This window comes from Mya arenaria, chromosome 8 (genome assembly GCF_026914265.1).
Source record: "Mya arenaria isolate MELC-2E11 chromosome 8, ASM2691426v1".
Lineage (NCBI taxonomy): Eukaryota > Metazoa > Mollusca > Bivalvia > Myida > Myidae > Mya > Mya arenaria.
Genome location: NC_069129.1, coordinates 47,131,741 through 47,155,551, shown reverse-complemented (window position 1 = coordinate 47,155,551; position 23,811 = coordinate 47,131,741). Strand labels below are relative to the sequence as shown.

General features: G+C 33.6%; 1 protein-coding gene across 1 annotated transcript; it reads right to left on the bottom strand.

The window, feature by feature from the left end:
* Positions 1-9,231: 9,231 nt before the first annotated feature.
* Positions 9,232-22,393, bottom strand: LOC128242085 (forkhead box protein F1-like). The gene is made up of 2 exons (XM_052959124.1): positions 21,259-22,393; positions 9,232-9,800 (listed from the first exon to the last, which is right to left on the bottom strand). Exons 1-2 carry the CDS (start codon positions 22,391-22,393, stop codon positions 9,670-9,672), a joined length of 1,266 nt encoding a protein of 421 aa, XP_052815084.1. The 3' UTR covers positions 9,232-9,669.
* Between the last annotated feature and the right edge of the window lie 1,418 nt (positions 22,394-23,811).

Genomic DNA, 23,811 nt, shown 5'->3' with positions numbered 1-23,811 from the left:
AAACATTCATGAGTTTTGTGTGTTATTTTCAAGATACCATGAGTTGTCCTGTGGCCTTGTTGAATAAACGAACATTCTCCCGTTCAATGTATGATGTGTCACACTGCTCGGGGATGTGGTAAACCAACTCAACTTTTCAGGAACGCCGTGTCACTTATTCCAGGGGTAAAATTAAAATACAGTCGAAACCCGATATGTCGAACTCTGTTATCTCGATATCTGGTTATGTCGAAAAATATTTCGATTTTTTTTTTCGGTTTAGTCACACACTTTTTTATTTCAGTTATATCGAATCTCGAAGTATCAACCGAGGTCCCATCGACTTCGATATAGCGAGTTTTGACTGTGCGGGTATGCATAATCTTATATTACCCACATGTACTCTATTACATAATAGTTCAAAGTCATATGTCTGCAATTCAGAACATTTGATAGCAGGGGGATTTCGATGTAATGAGAGAATTTCCCAGAAATAGTTTAGGATTTTACGTATGCAAATGAGCTTGTTTGTAAGTATATGGAGCCACGTTATCTCCAGATTTTCTGATACGTCAATCACGTGCTGTCACGTGCTGTCACGAGCCATCTCACGCGGTGACAAATTATGTTCCCATTAAAATTTCCAGATAAGACGTAATCTCCTCTAAGACAATCTGACGTAAATTTCTTATGTCAAAACACATGAAGTGTAATTGGAACAAATTGCTGAACGCTTGTATAAATAAACTACTGACATTGATTCTGCGCTCTCTTTCCCTCAACAATTGAAATCCATTATAAAATGAAATTGACATAACAATCTTGTAATATGACTTGTCGAAAACTGATTTTTGTATTGAGATTTATTTGAAAAAAAAAAAAAACATCTATCATATTGTTTGAGTTAATGATTAATTTGAACTACCATTGAATTCAACTATATGGTATCTGACTATATGGGAATGCCGATAATGTCAGACTTTTGGAGAAAAGTATTACTAAATGATAAGAAATGCTTATAATTATGTAGTGTGGGTCAAAGGTGTGCTCATACAAAACCATGTATTCCGACAGGTATGACAATTAAATGAAAGAATACTTAATACTACAACCAGATTTCATTAGAAATGTTCAACTCTACAAAATCCATTGCTGTTTACGTTCGTGGTAAAACCAGTGGCATTAACAAATTTGTATAAAAAGCAATAAATGCTTTGCTTCATTTAATGATACAAAAATATATCTAGATCGATTATCTACATATATACTGTATTCACGACTGCTAAGCTTATTTAATAATAAACATTTATGTGTGTCTAAATCCAGATTTTTTAAAATACCTTTTTAACAATAAATTGATTATGACTCGGTGCATAATACCACAGCATATGCATTTACCTAACAATCGTACAATGCCACAAATTAATCCAATGATTATGGTAAAAACAATTAAATATCTACTTATCGCAATATCCTTTTTAAGACAGTTATTACACACAAGCATACGTTGTGGGTCATAAGATTATAAAAAAAAACGCGTATCTAAAACTCAAATAAGTAAAGGTAACTAATGAAATTAGTAAGTTTACGGTGTGGAAAGCAATTTTTCTGTGCTTTTTAGCATAATCTCTGGATCTGAATGAGTTGTGTATAAACTTTCACGATGAAAATATGATAAAAGGTCAGATTTCGAACATTTTACATTTTAAGTTTTTTTTAAAAAAAATGTGTATGCATACAGCCCTAGAAGCTGTGGTAAATAAATATTTCTACTAAGTGTAGTTTGTTTTTCTTGATGAATTTAAAGAAATCTTACAATGTTTGTACACCAGAATTATGACACTAAACAAGAATAGAGTACCTATAATGTATGCATTTGAATCAATTTCATGAAGGAGACTCGAATTAATGTTTGTTAAATATGGATTTGTACACTTTGTTCTGATTTCTCACTAAGATGCTTCGTGTATACGGCTCCTAGTCCCTGGCTATTAAGCCTGAAAAATGCATTAGTAACCACTAAAGACTTACATTTCAAATAATGATACATGATAAGCCATGCCGCTGGCCTGCACCATTTCTAATTACCGCAGTACAAACATATAACTTACTGATCAAATGCCAGATGTAAGTGTATGCCGTCTACCCAGTTCAGATATAAAAGAATAAAAATCTTTTTCCACACAAAATGTCTCCACTTTAATAGTTAATTACGTTTCTATTGTTGCTGCCTCTCTGGTTTTCTTCTGTTCTGACGGCTAATGGACACGTGCTAACTTCTGCAGGGTTCTTAGCCCTACAGAAGCCATTGCAGAACCCGTGCTCGTTCCTTGTTAACTGATGGGAAAGCTACAGGCACGTTCAATAAGTGTAACTCCATTTTACCAGGTAAGATGTAGGGCTAGTTAAAAATCAAACTATGTACTGTCGCCCAAAAAATGCCATTTTAATAAAGCATTCGAAGTGGACAATCATAATAAATTAAAGTAAACGAGGGTTTTAAATGTTTTGGAAGCTACAGGTACGTTCAATAAGTGTAACTCCATATTACGAGGTAAAATGTAGGTCTTGTAAAATGTATATCAAAATATGTGCTGTCGCCCAAAAAAATGCCTTTTTAAATGCTATTAAAGCTACAGGTAGGTTCAATAATTGTTACAAGAAAAAATGTTTTGTCACACACAAAAGTTGCCATTTCAAGTTCAAGTTCAAGTTCAATATTTATTTGCTAAAGTCCTTCGGCCCAAGACAACAAATGGTATATTACAAATGTGTAAAAGCAACGATGGTAACATCGGTTAAATATTAAAGCTGCACTCTCACAGATTGAACGTTTTGACAACTTTTTTATTTTTTGTCTTGGGAGAGACAATTTTTGTGAAAATCCATGGAAACCAGTTATATAAGACTGCTGACAAAAAATAGATCGCAGATTTTTATATTTAAGTTCAAAAATTAATGTGTTATGTATTTTTCTTAAACCGTTAGTAACGGTTTAAGCCATAAAACATTTATTTTCGAACAGATATATGGAAATCTACGATCTATGATTTTTGTCAGCAGTCTTATATCATTGGTTTGCAGAAATTTACGCAAAAATTTGCTCTTTTCAAGACAAAAAATTACAAAAAGGTGTCAAATCGGTAAATCTGTAAGAGTGCAGCTTTAATGCACTTTACCATTCTAAAATAACCTTTTCAGCATTCGGCGATACTGAAAACTCATCAAAGAGATTATGCTGTTAGACATGTTATTTTCGGTTGACCGTTCGCATTTTTATAAATACCTAGCTCTCTCAAATGTAAGCTTCAAGTTCAATGATAAAATCCTATGATTAATGTTGCAAACCTTTACTTTTAGATAGATTCAGAGCGTTTGGTTTAAAATGAAGATGAACTCTGAAGTCATCTCGTTGCAACTTTTTTCAACGATTAATTATCAGCGAATGTTATTTTTGTAAACTTTTTCAGTTATAAAAATTGCGTACAAACTAACGATATACTGGTTGGGAACTGAGTACATATTGCCTTATTATAAAAAGCTCCTGTGAAAGGATAATGGCATGTCTCCAACTTAACGAGAAGAATTGATATCTGCCACCTCGAACCAACATAAGCTGGATCTCAATAGTTTTAATGCGGTCACGATCATCTCAACCATTTCCCATCGAGAGCAACCTCGGAGGCAAGAAGATCGCATATTAATCAAGTTAAACCTATAAAAGGACATTCCTCTTGGGAATCTTAATAATAAATTCAATAATACACTTCATTGGCAATCAATTTGAATTTAGTAACAAAAACCACGTTAAAAAAATACATTATTATTATCATTATTATTATTCTTATACTACTACTGCTACTGCTACTGCTGCTGCTGCTGCTGCTGCTGCTGCTGCTGCTGCTGCTGCTGCTGCTGCTGCTGCTGCTGCTACTACTACTACTACTACTACTACTACTACTACTACTACTACTACTACTACTACTACTACTACTACTACTACTACTATTATTATTATTATTATTATTATTATATCATCATCATCATCATCATCATCATCATCATCATCATCATCATCATCATCATCATCATCATCATCATCATAAGTAATAGTATTATTATCATCATTTATAGTAGTATAATCATTATTATTCATTTTGACGGGAAATGGCCGAGGCATTCCGACTGGTGTTACGCGTGACAGCATTTACTAACGCACAACAAAGGGGAGTAACTGCTGCGTGGAGTTTTTAAAATGCTGTACTACTCGTTTTATATACGCCTCAGGTCTCTTTGATTACAAACCATGAACCTCCTTGTACTTCAATCTCGTAGATAGTGTTGATCTAAGAAATGGCCCGGTGCACGATAATTCCCTGTCATTTGTCAGAAGCAATTAGGCTTTCATACTTTATTTTCTGGGTGGTATTCCGCGAAGGCTATTAAACATATTAACATTTAAATGTGTCACAACGGATCGTTTTTGAAATCGTATCGTTTCTGGGTTATAAAAGGTAGATAAACGTAAATGGTAGAATTCATTTATGCATATTAGCAGGGATAACATTGCTATTATATTGTTAATCAAATGACACTATTCGAAATCCTAATACAAGTGTATATTTCTATATATAACATATTCAAATTGAGGCTGTTTCTCTATCAAGATGCAACGCTTTTAAGCTAATTTCGATTACTCATTTGAACAAAAAACTTTTATCAACAAAATCTTTGGTTCTGTTATATTTAAGCCCCCTCCCACACACATACACACAGTTCACAAATAGTTCGTGTATAGTCTCTATATCGAGAATTTTTTCATTGCTAACTACAAATATCTTAAATCTTTATAAACGTCACAAATGACAGCACATTGATTTTTTTTATTTCTTCAATTTTGTGCTCATTATTAATGCAGGCTAATATCTAATTCACACACATTTGAAGCAAAATAACGCAAATATGACAGGTTTAATTTTATTATCGACCAAAATCTTTATTGAATCGGCCACCAACAAGTGAGATCCGTATACCGCAAAATGGGTACGATATGATATATGAAGATAACGGTTTCAATATGATTTAGATTACCCATTGACAGCACCCCTTGCACCAACACCACCCACTTGCGGTATTCCACTTCCAAGATTCAGATGACATCATATTCTGTCATATTCAATCATAATGAATCATATTCAAATGAAGGGAATGACTTATGAAGTCGTTTTGCTTTATAAAGTTTTACTTTGAAGAAAATAGTGTATGTTTTTCATCCGTGTATAAAAGTTAAAGATACTCGCTCATGTTTTTTGTAAAATGCACTTTTTGTATGACGAAATTAAGTGTGGCTAATCATTAGGAGTGTTTAAACTAAGATACCAAAAGCTGGAACCCTAAAGCAAATGGTGATATTTGGTCAAATGTCGTCTTTGAAGACCATAATTTTTATGAGCGTTTACAACGTAATTACGGCTTAATTGCGCGAGATTGGTTGGTTGACACGATCACGTGATGTTATCAATGTATTGTTAAGATGGCAAAATATCCACCAGTTTTGTTAAAGACCTGGTGGCCTTGTGGTAAAGGTGTCGGTTTTCTAGTGTTTTTCTTGACTTTGCCAGCGTGGGTTTGCACCCCACTCAAACCAAAATACGTTAATGCTAATAGTACGTTAAACTGTTGTTGTTTTTTGCACCTTTCGATATCACAGAGTAAAATATAAATGATAAAATAAGTGTTTTCAGATGCATAACTGGGAAAACAATTTTTGGGTCCGTAAAAAAATGAGCGAGTCACCTTAACTACGCTGTCAGTAGATCGCGTTTTAATTTCAATATGAATCTTAATGATACATGCAATACAACGATGGGAATCTATTTGAACTTAGAAGTATAAATTACATGTTATAGCACTACAATGTATTATTATCAGTAGTACTAACATTACGAACAACTCCTGATGAAAGAGGTTGTTTTCCGATTGCCATGTGGAGTGACTCGTATTCCGTCATATTCAATCATAGCGAACTTTATTCGATGACACCGAAGGAATTTTTACGTCACAATAGTTTACAAGTTAAAATAATTTTTGTGCTTGCATTTTCTATCCGTGTATTAACGGTAGGTACTTAACATCTAGCTCATGAGGTTAACTAGTAAGTATACTCTCGGATGCCGAATAGGAGTTCAATAATAAAACAGAGAATGATAACAATGAATAAGCGCATAACAATGTGCTTAATCAAACATGAATCCAGTAATTACGTAGAGCTAAAAAAGACGCAATATCATGGCATGATAACTGGATTATTTTAGGCGTCAAAGTCCCCGGGATACCTGCTCGGATACGTAGAGGCCCACCCACATACGGTGGCTGTGTTTCGTGCCTTGTTTTATCTATGATCACATTACCCTCTTCTCTGCTCACTGACAAATTTTTATTTGTTCAGGACAACAAAACTTGAATGGTTCCTGAGTTTTCCGACAGTAAAATGTTTGCATAGGTTCGGAATCTACCCCATATGTGAAACTAAGGAACATAATAAAAACAGCTCATGTAGATTATTGAGTTATATTTGATAATGCATAACAGTGGGCCGTAATCTGACGAGTTCTTAGATAAAAGGTTTTAGCGGGTATTCGGTGTACGCTAGTTAATATTGCGTTTCATAGTTTTATTTTGATGGAAAACATTTAAGTTGAGATGTGAAATTTTATTGACTTCAATGAATGTTTATGTGTAAAAAGGTTTTTCTTTGTTGTTTAATGGATTTATTAAGTGCATAGTTCCAACATTTGGCAAAGGCTATTAACTATATTCATTTTGATTTTATAAAGTCTTCAGACCTATCATATTGTAAATATCTTAAATGCAACGATAGATTTTAAAGCTGCATCTCTCAGAGGTGGACCGTTTTGACAACTTTTTTTTTCTTTTTTTTTGTCTTGGAATGAACCAATATTTGCGTTAATATCTGAAAACCAGTGATTTAAGTCTGGAGACAAAATATTAGATCGCAGTTTTTAATATTTACGTTCGAAAAGTTTGGCGTCGAAAAGCGTTACTAACGCATTAAAGAAATGCCTTTTAATTTCATAAAACATCAATTTTCGAACATAAATATGAAAAACTGTGATCTATTCTTTGGCAGCGGTCTTTTATCACTAATATTCAGACATTTACGCAAACATTGGCTCATTCAAAGACAAAAAATAAAAAAAATAAAAAAGTTGCCAAAACGGCAAATCTGTGAGTGTCCAGCTTTAAATGCGAATGGCAGAAATCGGAATGGAAAACTGAAATGGGATGCTAACTTTTGCATTGAAAATATGAAAGGGCTGTCGAAATGATTAATAAGAAAACGCCTTTGCTTTTTGTGATATTATGCATTTTACCCAATGGCATGGAACTCGTGACTTAAGTAAAATACAAGTAGTTTAAGTATGTATGTAATAAGTAAAATAATACTCTGCAGATTTGTATCAATGAAGTATACTTCAATGATTCGGGTTACGCAATTCGGGCACTTTTAAATTACTTAACCCATTTCGCATGGAATACAGAGCAAGTTATGTATTGTATTGTTTCTGCACTGCACGTTAAATAAAAGTTCAACAACCTGTGGACTGCACAAATACATGTGATTCATATAAATCATTGCAATTATTAGTGGTCAACATTATATTTTGTCCAAAGAGAAGGCAGTATACTTCAAATTTGCCACTACATTTATTTCAGTAAATCAGCATTCAGTCGTTATTGGCGGTATACATGTATATAAACAGTGAACGTGGTTAGTCTACACAATATTATGTAGACCACTAAATAAGTTGAGGATTGTTAGAATGGACTTACACAGAATAAATGTGACTGGGTACATACTAACAAACCTTTTACCACTACATGGTATCTTTGAGTCTAGCAAAGAGAAGAATTATAGTACTTTTCAGCGTTTATTTAACAAGACAATAATCAATAATACCATTTGTAAACATAGTGTTTTTATAATAGACATTTATTTAAAATATAAATGAATAAATAATATGTACATGATGACCAGAATGTGTCGCTAATTCTAAAACAATACATATGTGTCTTTTGCACGTTCATCCATAACACATTTCTGTCAAATATTTTATCCACGGCATTCCTAAAAAATCTTCAACATGAAGGTATGCCGTCCACCATAAGGAGGCAAACAAGTGTAAGTGAATTTTATACATACGAAACTCCTCGGCCATTTTCCAAAGAAAACAACCTTGGGTGTATACCGATCCACCAACTAGAAGTAGTTTGTCAAGTTTTAAGTAAAAGTATTAATTAGTTGAATTGTAATAACGTGTCACAGTTTAAGTTTAAAATGATTGCCAGTGAAGTGTGTTAATGCATAAATAATAAAGATTTCAGATTTAAGGAACAATTTCGGACATTGTAAACCGTCCATATACATCGGAGGTTGTTTTCGATGGAAAATGGTCGAGGAGTTCCGAATGATTTTATACTGACATCGACATTATTTTTATGTTCAATTCAAATTGATTAAGCATTAGTTTATTTTTGCATTTTTAAATAACACCATAATGACGTTAAAAGTATAACTTTATATCTTAAAGGGAGGTAATAAAATAATTTTTACTATGATTAAACAGTAATTTTATCAATTTGCTTCTTAAATAACATAATGTCTATATTAAAAAATGCTCTCAGTGAAAAGTTTAAAAATCATAAAATTTAACAGTTTGTAACTTTAAATTGAAACTTTACCAGTAGCATGTTTGTATCAATGATGGAAGGATTGCCTTAAAGCTGCGCTCTCACATATTGAAGGTTTTGACAGCTTGTTTTTATTTTTAATTTTTGTCTTTGAACGAGCCAGTTTTTGCGAAAATGCATGGAAACCAGTGAAATAAGACTGCTGACAAATAATCAGATCGTAGTTTTTCATATTTACGTTCGCAAATTGCTGTAAAAAAATTGCCAAAACGGTCAATCTGTGAGAGGCAGCTCAAAAGGGCTCCGTCACGTTTAAAAGGGTCAAACATCGATTGCTTTTTTTTCATGCGAAAAGTGAACAAAATGCTTTTAACAATGATAACAAAAAGTTCAAATTAGCTGTATTGTTTAAAGTAATTGAAATAAACGACAGAAGATGCTCTCTTTAGCCGAAAAGCGTTAGTTAAACGCTAATGAAAATTAAGAAGAAGAAGGAGAAAGTTTAGTCAAGGAAAAATAAAAAATAATCTATGACTGCATTATTTTTTGACATACATTAAACTATTAAATAACAGGGCACCCATTATAGCTTAATATTTTAATCCAATTGAGTTTCCTGTATATCATAACTGACTTTATTATATCCCACAAAATAGTTCTTGTAGAAAATGCAGAGATGTCGGCATTTTGAGCGAGATAACCCATAAGCAAATCCTTCCGTTACGCGAGTCAACATATACATATTTCTGGTGGCAGCAAATAAAACCACACTTGGCTATTTTTTGTATGAAAATGTGTTATCACATAATTCGTTCAATAAATTTACGGTGTAAACAATGCTGACGTCACATTTCTCGTAGTCAAGCGTCATACAAAATACGTCACATAAGCATTATGCGTAATGTACCAGACCATCAGGTGGTGACGTCACATTACACATTGCATCATAACACGGAGTATACACGTAGAATGATGACATCACATGACACATTTCTCGTAGTACGGTGAATGTGAGATGGCGGGGTTCATGACGTTAGGGGCGTAGTTGAAGTACGGCTTCCGGTCACAAGTTGAGCTCTGGCTGTACTGTTGGTGTGGCAGCCGCATTCCTGAAAATACACGACCATTAGAGAGTTACACAAATGCGACTTAGATACTATAAATTCCTAAGTATAACTGTGTTTTACAGTAAAGGACATCCGAAATGGTATTTAAGCGGGAAAATAAGATAGATCTGAAATAATCATAATAACAATAATAAAAATAATAATAATAATCAATAATTATAATAAAAGTAATAATAATAATAATAAAATAATAATAATAATAATAATAATAATAATAATAGTGTTCACAGTAATAAGAGTTATATAAATAAGAGAAATAATATAAATAATTAAAAGAAAATAATAAAAATAATAATAATAATAATAATAATAATAATAATAATAATAATAATAATGATGATAAATAATAGTAATAATAAAAATATTTAAATAAAAATAAATATGATAATGATAATGATAATAAAATGATAGAGATAATAATAATAATAATAATAATAATAATAATAATAATAATAATAATAATAACAATAATAATAATAATAATAATGATAATAATAATGATGATTAAAAATAATGATTATAATAGTAATAAAAACAAATAATGGTAATAAAAATAAATAATAATAATAATGATAATAATAATAATAATAATAATAATAATAATAATAATAATAATAATAATAATAATAATAATAATAACAATAATAATAATAATAATAATAATAATAATAATAATAATAATAATAATGATAATGATAAATTATGATGACGATATTTATGCAAATAATAAATGATACGTTGATTGACAGAAGCATAAATAACAAACAGTATTTGCTGTAAAAAGAAATGATGACCGAGTGACAAAGACTTAAAACATTTTCTAACTCTATACGGGCCTACTTCAATATTCCCTTTCTACGCAGTAAACCATCCGTATGGGCAAACTCATCTCCGACCTCTGCGCGGATCACCGACCTTTAATGACGTGTCGACAGACTACTGATACGCCTCATTTGGCTGGTAATGTTTGCAAGTGTTTGTATTGGCATTCTTGCTATAGAGGGTGAGGATATTTGAAACAAAGCGTTTGTGCTCTTCAACGCGTCCTAACTAGTTACTAGCACAAGTGTTTTGAGTAATGAACTTATTCTTTGAAAGTCACTTTTAAAAAAGGTATTTTAAAATGAAGACATTATCAATTCCTGATATGAAAAACTAAATGCATTGTTTTAATCCATACAAAACTATAACATGGTAATTTGTGCTTCTTCTGAAGTAATATTTTTAAAATTTATTCCTCGTTTATAATACTCCGTGTCGTCTGGTCACAGGAACCTAAATGTTATTTTGCCCGTAAATATTCTTTTGCATAACGCAAGCTGTGACACGGACCACAATGCTTCGTTCCTGCTTTCTTTCATCACCTTTTTTCTTGAAATTCAAGTCAAGTCTATTAAGTAATTTACAGCCACCATCCCATAATACAAAACATATTTACATCAATGTCATTCAATAATATCATTGTCATTTTCTTGACTATTTTAACAATATTAACAATTTTATAGAAACCTATCAACAATTTAATAGTTAGTTTTCATAATTGCATGAATGAATTGGCATTTCTTTAACAAAGTGTTATAATTTTTGCATGAAAGTTTGCTATAAAATACTTCTACAGAATAGTGTGCAGTTGCAATACTATCTAAGTAAAAACATCGTATTATATGCTATTATATTTCTTGCATTCAAAGAAAACATGGTACTCATCTTCAACTACATCTATATCTTTATCGAGACAAAACACACAAAGTCAAAATTAATGTCTTGTTTGATAAATTAGTTGTGTTAATTCAAATGCAAATTATTTCATTAGATTCCCACATCGTTTCGATTTTTACATATGTAAAATTATATTTTAAATAACCCTTGTATTATTTTACTTTGCTAAAAAGAACATAATTTAAAAGTCTTCAATACAAAAGTCTTATTTTTACTGTTACGTCAAATAAAATAGTTTTATTTTAGTGAACAACATTTCATTTTGTAAAACATACAATATTTATAAATGCATAATATTACGGCGATAATATTATAAGTAGTGTTTGTTCTTTATAAATGTTAAATGCATTCGTTAATATTGTGTATACTATATATACTATATATACTATATACGGACAACGATTGATTTCTTAATATTTGTCTACGTATCTTTATGTATATCAATATGCTACGCTTTGTTATAAATTATAATTGAATTATATACCGTTCAATGTGTGAGTATATGTTTATTTATGATTTATGAATTGCTGAATTGTATATGGTGATATATGCTGTATATGCTTTAATAAAAATATTTAAAAAATATGTTATTTTATGAATGACGTATGCTCATTGGCATAAGACCATTATGTATTTTTAAATCAAATCAATGATGAAAAAAACTATGAAACTATTCTTGTTTGTTTGTTTGTTTTTCTTTTCCTTACAAGAAACTTAATGTCCACTACACGAAACTCTTTATATTTCCTGTTTTTTTACTCGCTCAAGTACCGTTTACAAATGAGTTATGGCATTTTTATCAATTCGAAGAAATGTTATCATGTCGGTTTACTTTTCAATGACAATAGTTTGTAAATATTTATTCCAGGGGTAATTATTATATTCGGCAATATAGATTTCACGAAATGAGATATTTGGCACACCGGATTTGATGGCAGCAATATGGTACTCAGTCGGAACACCTCGGCCATTTTCCATTGAAAACAACCTCGGATGTAAACCGGTGCATGAGTAGTTGAAGTTCGTAAAATTAATAACTATAATGTTAATCAAATTTAGTGTTTTAACGTGTAATTCGTATTACTAAGTTCAAATTGATTCCCAGTGAATTGTATTATGCATAGATAATTAAGATTCCTACGAGTAAATCGTTAGGTTTGACTGAATATTTGAAATTACTATGCGATCTACTTGCAGCGTAGTTAAATGTAAAGAAACCTGACATTGTAAACCGCCCATATACACCCGAGGTTCGACGGAAATTGGCCGAGGTGCTCCGATTGCACATGTATGTTACTTGCAATTATAACTTCTGTGGGGGAATGGTGTCTTCAAATTTTTTTGAACTGCATTGCATTGATTTCCTGGAAGCAAATTCATTTAAAACACAATATTAAGACCATCAAATGTTAAGAAAAAATTCAATTATCTAAAGATGAATCGGACGTCCCGATATATTAGTTTGCTGGTTGCAATTGATTTCAAAATGCTTGGAACAAAATCGTGTTCCGTTTCATAAATAATATCGTTTAGTTGGAAAACGCATTGTTGCTGTTGTTGTTGTCGTCGTCGTCGTCGCTGTTGTTGTTTTTGTAATCAACATTACATATCTTACTTGTAACCAATTTGTTGATGATTTGTTGTTGTTGTTGTTGTTGTTACTGCTGTTGCTGTTGTTGCTGTTGTTGTTGATATATTATATCATATAAAAACAAGCATAAAGAGTTGATACTGAATTAAATTAATCATTCCATGAAAAAGTTCGCGCACGCGCAAATGACACAATGATGTAATAAATGTCCCGGATGCTGCGTTCCCTGCCGAAAGGGTCACCTGGGGTGCCGACAAGGGGCCCCTTGTTCCCGGAAATCAATTAGCTAATTGGTAGGTCATTAACGATCCTAATTACATGAGTTACATGGGGGTTTACACGACCGCTTATCGCGGTTCCGAGTGTCAAAACTTGATACTAGGTGCAGAATTTTGTAACTGAAATTTTGAGCATTCCTAAAAGCATATTTGTAAATGTATTCCGATATCATGAAGAAAATTTGAATGTGTTACCAAGGAAATACCGTTTTTACATTTGAAGCTTGCGAATATCGGTATATCCATTAAGAATTCAAACTGGATGGTGCGCTAGAAATGTTGTAACCAAGTTGATATTGAACATGAGTTCGATTTTGTGTGTGTAAGCTCATGTTATATAGTTAGTTACAAAGGCAGAAAAACATCAAACAGTATATATTATGTACGCCCCTCTTTTTTAAAATTCCATCAACTATTAAACTGTAAATAAATGTGAGCTTATTAAAGATGCACACTTACTCCTAGATAGGATTTACCACAGTTAGTGCAATTGTTTTGATATGCCAAAAAGAATAAATAAATGTAAAAAAAAATGGTTCGTGTGAAGTATACCGAGTTTAATTTAAAAAAGATGCAGAAAAAAATGGTGTTTCTACCTGATTGGACTATAGAAAATCTTTTAGCAATCACCGATCATTTAATGTTTTTGCGTTATCTGCTATTAAATTCGCGGTCACAATCCTGTAATCAATATTTTTTGTTTGTTATGCATATCCATGTATTCATTTTGAATAAGAGTGTCACTTTAAGTTTTGCCTGCAATTAATGTTCAAGAATAATATATTTATTTGCCATACTATTGTTTATACGAAAATATTGTTTTTCTTACACAATACCGTGTTCATGTTATACAGCATGTATGCTTATATTCGCACTTACAATGAATATTCACTTGACATTGACTTTTATACAATTGCATGTGTTAAGTTTTGTTCTGTTTTGCAAAGTTCTAGAGCATAGAGCAACAGGATCTTCTAATTATAATAAGCACTGTAAAATCGTTGATTTTGGCTCATTTTCAAATGTTAGGTTTTCATACCCTCGACAACAAAATTCTACATATTTTTTTAACAATCCTACGTTTTACGCAAACGAGGCTAGGTTTGGCTGAATCTGAGGGTATTTAGAATTTGAGTCAATTTTTTCAATTTTGTTTATTTTATATTAGTTTGGGTATTCCTTTTATATTTATAGTATTGGCGTAATAATATACAACCGACTCATGTATAATTATATATACACAATCAATTGTGAATATGTCGAAACACTTGATAAATAACCTGATATAACTTTAATATGTGATCACCATAACAGCATCGACAAATATTTGTAACTATAATACAATTACATAGACGAATAGAAAAAAAGACATTAGACTAATATGCACTACTCAATGGTTGCTAAGTGTTATGCTCACATGTCATCATGTAAATATTAAACGTATAGACCTATAAGTTTTGGGCAAATGCTATTCGTACCATGAAATCATATATAACGTATTGGCCTTTAGGTCTTGGGCGAAGGCCATTCGTAACATGTCATCATATATAACGTATAAGCCAATATAAGTCTGGGGCGAAGGCTATTCGTAACATGTCATCATATATAATGTATAAGCCAATATAAGTCTGGGGCGAAGGCTATTCGTAACATGTCATCATATATAATGTATAGGCCTATATAAGTCTGGGGCGAAAGCTATTTTTACATGCCATCATATATAACGTATAGACCTATAAGTCTGAGGCGAAGATTAGTGCTTACATGCCATCATCATATTTAACGTATAGACCAATAAGTCTGAGGCGAAGCCTAGAGCTTGCAAGCCATCATATATATAGGTCTATAAGTCTGAGGCGAAGGCTAGTGCTCACAAGCCATCATATATATAGGTCTATAAGTCTGAGGCGAAGGCTAGTGCCCACAAGCCATCATATATATATAGGTCTATAAGTCTGAGGCGAAGGCTAGTGCTCACAAGCCATCATATATATAGGTCTATAAGTCTGAGGCGAAGGCTAGTGCTCACAAGCCATCATATATAACGTATAGACCTATAAGTCTGAGACGAAGGCTAGTGCTCACAAGCCATCATATATAACGTGTAGGCCTATAAGTCTGAGGCGAAGGCTAGTGCTCACAAGCCATCATATATAACGTGTAGGCCTATAAGTCTGAGGCGAAGGCTAGTGCTCACAAGCCATCATATATATAGGTCTATAAGTCTGAGGCGAAGGCTAGTGCTCACAATCCATCATATATATAGGTCTATAAGTCTGAGGCGAAGGCTAGTGCTCACAAGCCATCATATATATAGGTCTATAAGTCTGAGGCGAAGGCTAGTGCTCACAAGCCATCATATATAACGTATAAACCTATAAGTCTGAGACGAAGGCTAGTGCTCACAAGCCATCATATATAACGTGTAGGTCTATAAATCTGAGGCGAAGCCTAGAGCTTACAAGCCATCATATGTATAGGGCTATAAGTCTGAGGCGAAGGCTAGTGCTCACAAGCCATCATATATAACGTGTAGGTCTATAAGTCTGAGGCGAAGCCTAGAGCTTACAAGCCATCATATATATAGGTCTATAAGTCTGAGGCGAAGGCTAGTGCTCACAAGCCATCATATATAACGTATAGGTCTATAAGTCTAAGGCGAAGGCTAGTGCTTACATGCCATCATATATAACGTATAGACCAATAAGTCTGAGGCGAATATTAGTGCTTACATGCCATCATATATAACGTGTAGGCCTATAAGTCTGAGGCGAAGGGTAGTGCTTACATGCCACCATATATAACGTGTAGGCCTACAAGTCTGAGGCGAAGGGTAGTGCTTACATGCCATCATATATAGCGTGTAGGCCTATAAGTCTGAGGCGAAGGGTAGTGCGTACATGCCATCATATATAGCGTAAAGGCAAATGTGTCTGTTTGTACCTTTTTATGAAATTGTTACAGAATTACAAGATCAGGAGGGCGAGTGCTAATTGTCCATCATGTATAAATAAGCCTATAAGTTTTGAGAACTTTTTGACTGGCAGAACAATGCTTGCGAGTACTTTCAAAAGAAATTATTACAGAATTTCAAGAATTTTACCAATTATTCTAACGAGGGTCCAAACGTTTATTCTTACAACGCCTTGGCCATTTTGGCCTTCATCAAGTTGTTTGTTATACAACGATAAACAGAACAATTCTAACCAAAATCTTACTCAAATGTGCTTTAATACCACTTGAGGGACATAACTAAATTGTTACGGACGAAGGAAATATGAATCATAAATGTTAAGATTGATATTCATTCACGTTTATTTATGACATTTGATTATAAAAACATAATGGTCTCTGCTTTATACTTATCATGTGGTATTTATTGTTGTCAGGATATTTTTATTTATCTTGACGTCAGATTTGACGTCAGTTCACATTATTGAACTATGCCCGATTGTTCAGAACTTTATTAAAGTTTACAACGTTGTTAACGGCATCGTTGTTAACTTTTAAAGGTGAACTATTTTACGACTTGCTGATATAATAACGTAAAACAAGCATAGCTGTATCAGTTGCCTCAATTTGTGTGTAAAGTACCGCAGATCACATGTTTTATCTATGAAACTGTCAGAGTACTAAAGATGCACTGTTACTCCCAAATAAGATTTACACCAATTTATAAAATTGTTTTAATATACCAAAAACGATGAATACATGTCGAAAACAATGGTTCTTATGAAGCATAGTGAGTTTAATTTGAAAGAAAGGTGCAGAAAACACGGTATTTCTACCTTATGATTCGATAACAGATTACAGTAAATATTTTAGCACTCACCAATCATTTAATATTTTTGCGTTTCCAGCTATTAAATTCACGGTAACAATCTTGTTTTTGGTTACTAATATTTTGCATAAATGCATTATTTAGTAAGTAGTTAAAGGTTTATCACTCAACATTTATTATTGTTATACATGTGTATGTATTGATTTCGAATAAGAGTGTCACTTTAAATATTTGAAAGCTTACAATGATCAAGTTAACAGTGTTATGAACAATCGCCCCACTGTCTGTCGAAATTCTGTTGATAACGTATACATTAAACTGTTAGTCACCCTATCAACAGCTATTTATTTTAAAAGATAATCCTGAGCAGTGTATAAGCAGTATACATACATCGGGGAACCAAAGAATAATCTAGCTAGACTCTTGGCATTACAAATGTCGTCTGTCTTGGGCTATCTGCTAGTCTACTGGCATGGCACGCATCGATAACACGTGTAAAACGCGTATTTATTCCCGAGATAAGACAACGGTCTTTTCACATTGCATACCGGTTATCCGAGCGATTATCACAAGTGAGTAATTTGTATGTATGCACCGTATAGTAAAATATATCATTTTTCGACGAGTATTTACATTCTTTTTCACGTCGATGCTATTCGGTCATTAGGAATCGCTTAATTAAAATACATCAACGCTTTCCCCATTCGCCCTGTCGTTGATAATCGCAACTGTGAATATTTTCGACGATTTTTGTCATGTTTTTTTTTTTCATTCTTGTACTTTTTGCGGTTGTGAGGAATCGCTCTATGAAAGGTACGTTATAACTAAATACCAAGTGCCCGGATGTGGTCCAGGACTGCTACTTCAGTCTTATATTTTATTTAAGTCTGATAAATTCCCAAAATGTAAAGTTGCTATACTTTGAACTCAGTTAATACCTGAAAGCAGAGAGACAGAAATTCATAAATATCTCGCAGATCAATTATTTTCTGCTTGACGAGAAGTTTGTTTACTTCCGGTCTGACGGAACATGGATTCCGTGACAAATTAACGGTGCTAAACGTTAAAGTGAGTGGAGATTTTAGGAGAAATATGACTTATTTTATTAATGTTAAATTAATTGGCTTTGAACTGATTGGACTGGGGAAATGTATGGTCGTCGTGTAGACTCTAGAAATGGCATTTATCAAATCTGAAGGTAGCCTTTTTACACTGAAAAATTTAGGGAAATGAATTAGTAGGAGACAGACAGACAGACAGACAGAGAGAAAGACAGACAGACAGACAAACAGACCGACAGTTTATTTCCTTCATGTATATTGTACATCGCTAATTTACTAATTTATTCAGTTGATATATTATTAAGTATTTTTTTAAACTTTTCTTTAAGATATGGCTTTCGGCATTAATGTTTATTATTCATACACGCTTTTCTTTCATCGGTCATACTTAAGGAATCGTGTAATAAAAACATACCAACTAATACCCCTTCCGAATTAGAATTACTCCCATGAGCTGCGATGCGCAGATGGACGGGTTTCTTTTGACACGTGGCCATTTGTCATGAAATTCTGGTCTCTTAACGTGCACGAAGTTTCGTGCACTCGTTAATCGGTTAGTGTTGCATTTTAATCATTCATTAATTATTCTTTCGAAATTGATGTTACACGTGTTTTTGGTGGATTTTTATTCTTATTTCAATTTCTCATGAAAATAGGAAAAAGAATAAGAAAAATAATAACATAAAATTTCTTCAATTTCAAGAGATGGCATTTTATTCGGATACAAATTCCGTACAAGCATTCACATGGAAATTAAATTAAATTTTCCCACTGAACTGGTTGATGAAATGAAATAGCTGTCATTTACCGGATGGTTCTCATCTTTTAACAAGTTTTTCCATATCATTATTTATGGCCCTGAACCGCTCATAGCTTTTTTACAAGCTAGTTTAAAGAACATATAACGGTCCATATCATTTTCACTTAATTACGCTTTAAAACATGTATTAATGTACGCGTATTTTGAAGGAATTGCCAACAAAATCGTGTGAAGTTTCACATATTGTACTTACAATATAATGTACATGTCGTTTGGTGAATGTGAAAAGGTCGTAACTGATATTAAATAAAGAAAAAGATGGAACCTTTTCGCTTTCACCCCTCGATGTATACGTATAAAAATGACCTTTGTGTTCATTCAATTATTTATACATGATACTCATAATTAGTCGATTCTTTAGAGCTTTGTTAACTTTAGGTTAACAACGTGGTTAGCGAGATAGTTGTTAACTTTTAAACGTCAAACATTGTATTATGTGATCACACATTTAAAAAAAAAGCTAAGCGAAAACCGTTGTTTCAAAGTGTTGTAGAAATAGTACAGGTCAGAGGGTATCCATTAAACATCAAGGGCAGTACAATTTTGAAAGTTAACAACGATGACGTTAACAACGGTGTTAACTTTAAGTTGGGAACAGTCGGCTAATTTTGTGTCAGTGTTTGAAACCTGTCTTCCTAACATGAATTAAATTTGAATATATTGGCTTTTTAGTAATATGTATAATGCAAATATCATTTACTTATTGAAAGTTGATGAGTAGAGTCCGTATACAGTAATACCTTGAATCTGAGTTTCGGCTCGGAAAACTGAATTCTTAAATGTTACGAAATATCTATAATGTAACTAACTTTGGCAAAATGATGTGAGCCTCATTGTAGAACAGATTAATTGCGACTGTATAACCATCTTTGCTGTGTGACAAATATATAAGTTCCGTTTCAAGAGGGGTAATGCGGCTTAAGATCGTAAATTTCCAGGCGTAACGTCGTATTTTGGGCGTAAACTGCGTTTCAGTAAAACGATAACCTTAGAATATTGATTGTATAGATTCTGGCGGTGCCCCTGACCACTCTTTACAGTGTAAGATCTTCGAGGGACAGTCGTAAAGTTCCCGGACTGTCCTAATAAGATTCGCATATTTATTGTACAACGATAATATCATATTGACACAGGACCCCGGGTTACAAAGGACGCATGGACAAAATCCATGAATTTCCAAGAAACTATAGTTTTTAATATAATAAAGTATAAAAACGTTCTGTATAACTCAATATACACTTGTAAAAGAGATCAACTTACACACCATTTAAATCAAAATTACTTTCACAAAAAACAAGCTATTTATTTGGCACTTTCACACTTACAGTAAAAGCCTTAAATCGAAAATGATTGACTTATATTTTAGACCTGTCAGAACAAAGCTCCTGGGAAGTAAATCTGCACGTTGATAACGTGCAAGGCTCGCTCCCGCAGATAACACGTGCATTTTTGTGCAGTTACTGCTTCGTTAATGAATCGTTATCATAAAAATTATGACGTTTATTCGACAAAACTTGACAAGTATTTCTAGGCCGGGAACCTGATACTACACACCTTGATTGGACCGGATGGTTCCCGGAGTTCATTGATACTATAATTGACAGAGAACTGGTGTATTGAATTTATATTAAACGTTGGTGGTTGTGATTATAGCGATTACAGCATTTATGAAATATAAATAAATATAATTGTTTATATAATAAAAATATATATAATATATATATCGCTTTTAGTATAATAAATAATCTTAAAGGAATAAACAACATAAAGTCAATTTGGTAGAAAATTTGCATTCATTAAACCATTACCGCACTCAACTGTAAGCATTATTTAATACATGTTCTAGATATAAAAAAATAAACAAACATAATCAATATTCAACTTAAGTCAATCTAATAGTCATATATCATTGACTTCATTCACTCTATTGGTTAGTTATTAATAACAATTAATCCGATTAGCTATATCGTTCTTAAATTCAATTAAGAACGATATTGAACACCAGCCCTGGAAATCTCAACGAATACTAGTAAATCCAATAAGGTGGCTTGTATTAAGTTTTATCAAGGTGTTTTAAATGGTAGAAAAACTTGATTTGGACCTTCAATGTAAGCGAATAATTCAATCATATACAAAGAAAAAGAATATTCAATCAATTATTGATTTAATTAAAGTAATTTAAATACCGACCTGCAAGGGCGAGATCCATGGCTTCTGTTGATGTGGTCGGTGTGTTGTTAACCTGATAGGGCGACGACTCGCTACTTCCGGGGGACATGCTCGGGATCGAGCCCGTACTTCCGGTCGGGCTCATTGGCTGCTGCTTGACGTAACGTGATGCCATTGACGCCGAAGACGACGTCCACTGAGATGAGAGATTTTGTAAATTGGACGCCAGAGATGTGTTTGTTGTTAGAGCGGATGGTACCATTTCTCTATCGTATACTGACGTCTGTAAAGAAGGTGTATGGTTGGTGTTGGCCATGTACGGATAGTCTGAGTTAGCCATGCCATTTGACATGGCGCAGTTCGGACCAAATCGTCCGTTGACGTTCACGTTTACGTTAAAACTGCAACTCGCTAAATTTGCAGCAGTATGGTGCTGCATGGCATTGTATGACGGCTGTTGATATCCTGTGTTTGCTGGCATAAGTGATGAGTTATCATAGCTAGGGGCGGAATTGACGCCGTATGAGACATTCATTGCTGACATATTATTTTGATGAAATAAATCATAATGGGGGGTTAGCATGGAAGGCGATGATCCCATTCCGTTCATGTTAAACATTCCGAACGGTTTCAGTCCCTGACACTTTCGCCTGAATCCGCGTGGCCGGCGGCGGAAGGATCCTTCTTCAAACATGAACTCGGCGGAGGGGTCAATGGTCCAGTAGTGGCCCTTTCCCGGGCGGCCGAGACCTTTCGGCAGCTTGATGAAGCACTCGTTTAAAGACAAATTATGGCGGACGGAGTTTTTCCAACCTTGGTAGGAACCCCGAAAAAACGGGAACCTTTGTTGTAGAAACTGATATATTTCACTCAGTGTGCACCTCTTGTTAGGGGACGCTTGGATGGCCATCACGATCAGGGCTATGTAAGAGTATGGCGGTTTTTCCTGCCGCCGGACGCCGACCCCGCTTTTCTTCGGCGACTTTTGACCACCCTCCCCTCCCTCTGACAAACTTGTGTCATGACTTGTGTCAACTTCATCGTCGTCGCCTTCGCCATGTCCATGAATGTTTGATAAACTCGCATCATCAATGTCCTCCAGTTGGTCTAGCGACTCCAAAGGCTTTATTTCGGGAACTAAATGAGACCCATCCATTATTTAGTCTTTCTATAAGACAGTGTTTACAGCTTACTGCTTCGATTACAACCCAAACAAATATTTTACACTAAACACAGATTAATTATTTAAAATTAATTCCCATGTTGATTCAACTCCAAATCTCAATATAAACTATTTATATTGAATAATCAAACACTAACTTAACCGTCGTCAACGGAGGAAGTAAATACGAAACAAAAATCCAAGGCAAGCTAAATCGCACAAATACACAAAAACGCACAAAAATATACAAAGTGGCGATTTTCTACAACTGTCTCAGATGTTCTTATCTAAATTATCCGCGAAATAATTTACAAACAAAAGTCAATCTGTATCTCAGAAATTATGCTAAAATGTTCGTGCTTCACGAGCTTGTACGATAGCACTGGGTGGGTGGGGTAATAAAAGATCGTTATCAGAAGCCGACTCCGCCTACATTCACCACTTGAGTGTCTGGCTGGGCTTATAAGCTCGAGGAAGGATAAATCAAGATCGCGTCATATCTCGCTGTATCTCACGTAATTCGAGATCCCGGAGATGTGATTGGATATGTATGATAGCCTCCTGGTAAGTGCTGGTGTCACTCAGCCTGCTAACAAGCCCGTCCATCCAAGGCTATTATCCGGACTCCGGTAATTAGTAATTAGTCAAGAATGCTTATGCAGTATTGAATAGGTATAGGCGGCTGAATACGAATTACTTTACCATACGAACGGATCGCCGAAAAAAATCTTAAAACTTTTCTTTAAAACCGTGTCATTAAATGCAGCTCAATATGATGCTAGACTTAATTGCTTGAGGTATCTTGCTTGCAAAAGGTTTAACACCAAAATATAAATCATTCACATAACTGACATTTTTCAAGAATGCCAGTAAAATTCCAAATCATGTAAGTTTACTGGCTCTTATTTCTTAGAAGTATAGAACAGCTTGTTCTCGTCGTCTGCGTTGACATGCATGCCATTAACCCCCATGTGACGTCATTGCAGTCATCACACAAACGTCAGAGTCATCCGAACGGCTGTGTGGCATTCAACAGGTTTGACAAAAAAAAAATGAATAACAATGAATTCATTGTGGTTATATTTTTCGTCATAATTTAGTCATGCCTTTTCGTCCTTTAAAGAAGATTTTAAAACACGTTTTAATTGATCTGCCTATTTATACTTTTGTTGAACAGACGTTGAACAGAAAACAGGAATTGGGCTTGTGGTTTAACTTGAACAAAAAAGCAAAAAGCTGGTATGATATTTTATGCATTTTTTAGATGTTCCATTCAGAGTTTGAAGTCGAACAAACTCCACAATCGACTATGACCGCCTTGGGAGGCATTTTCGAAATTGATCTGTAATTCAATTCACCAAGAATGACGCTAATCATGGTATATGGATATGAATTGAATCTTTCAAATGATA

Coding starts and splice junctions, on each gene's coding strand:
- LOC128242085 (XM_052959124.1), bottom strand. CDS start 22,393: ATGGATGGGTCTCATTTAGTTCCCGAAATAAAGCCTTTGGAGTCGCTA. Junction 9,801..21,258: donor CATGGATCTCGCCCTTGCAG/GTCGGTATTTAA, acceptor GTGTATTTTCAG/GAATGCGGCTGCCACACCAA.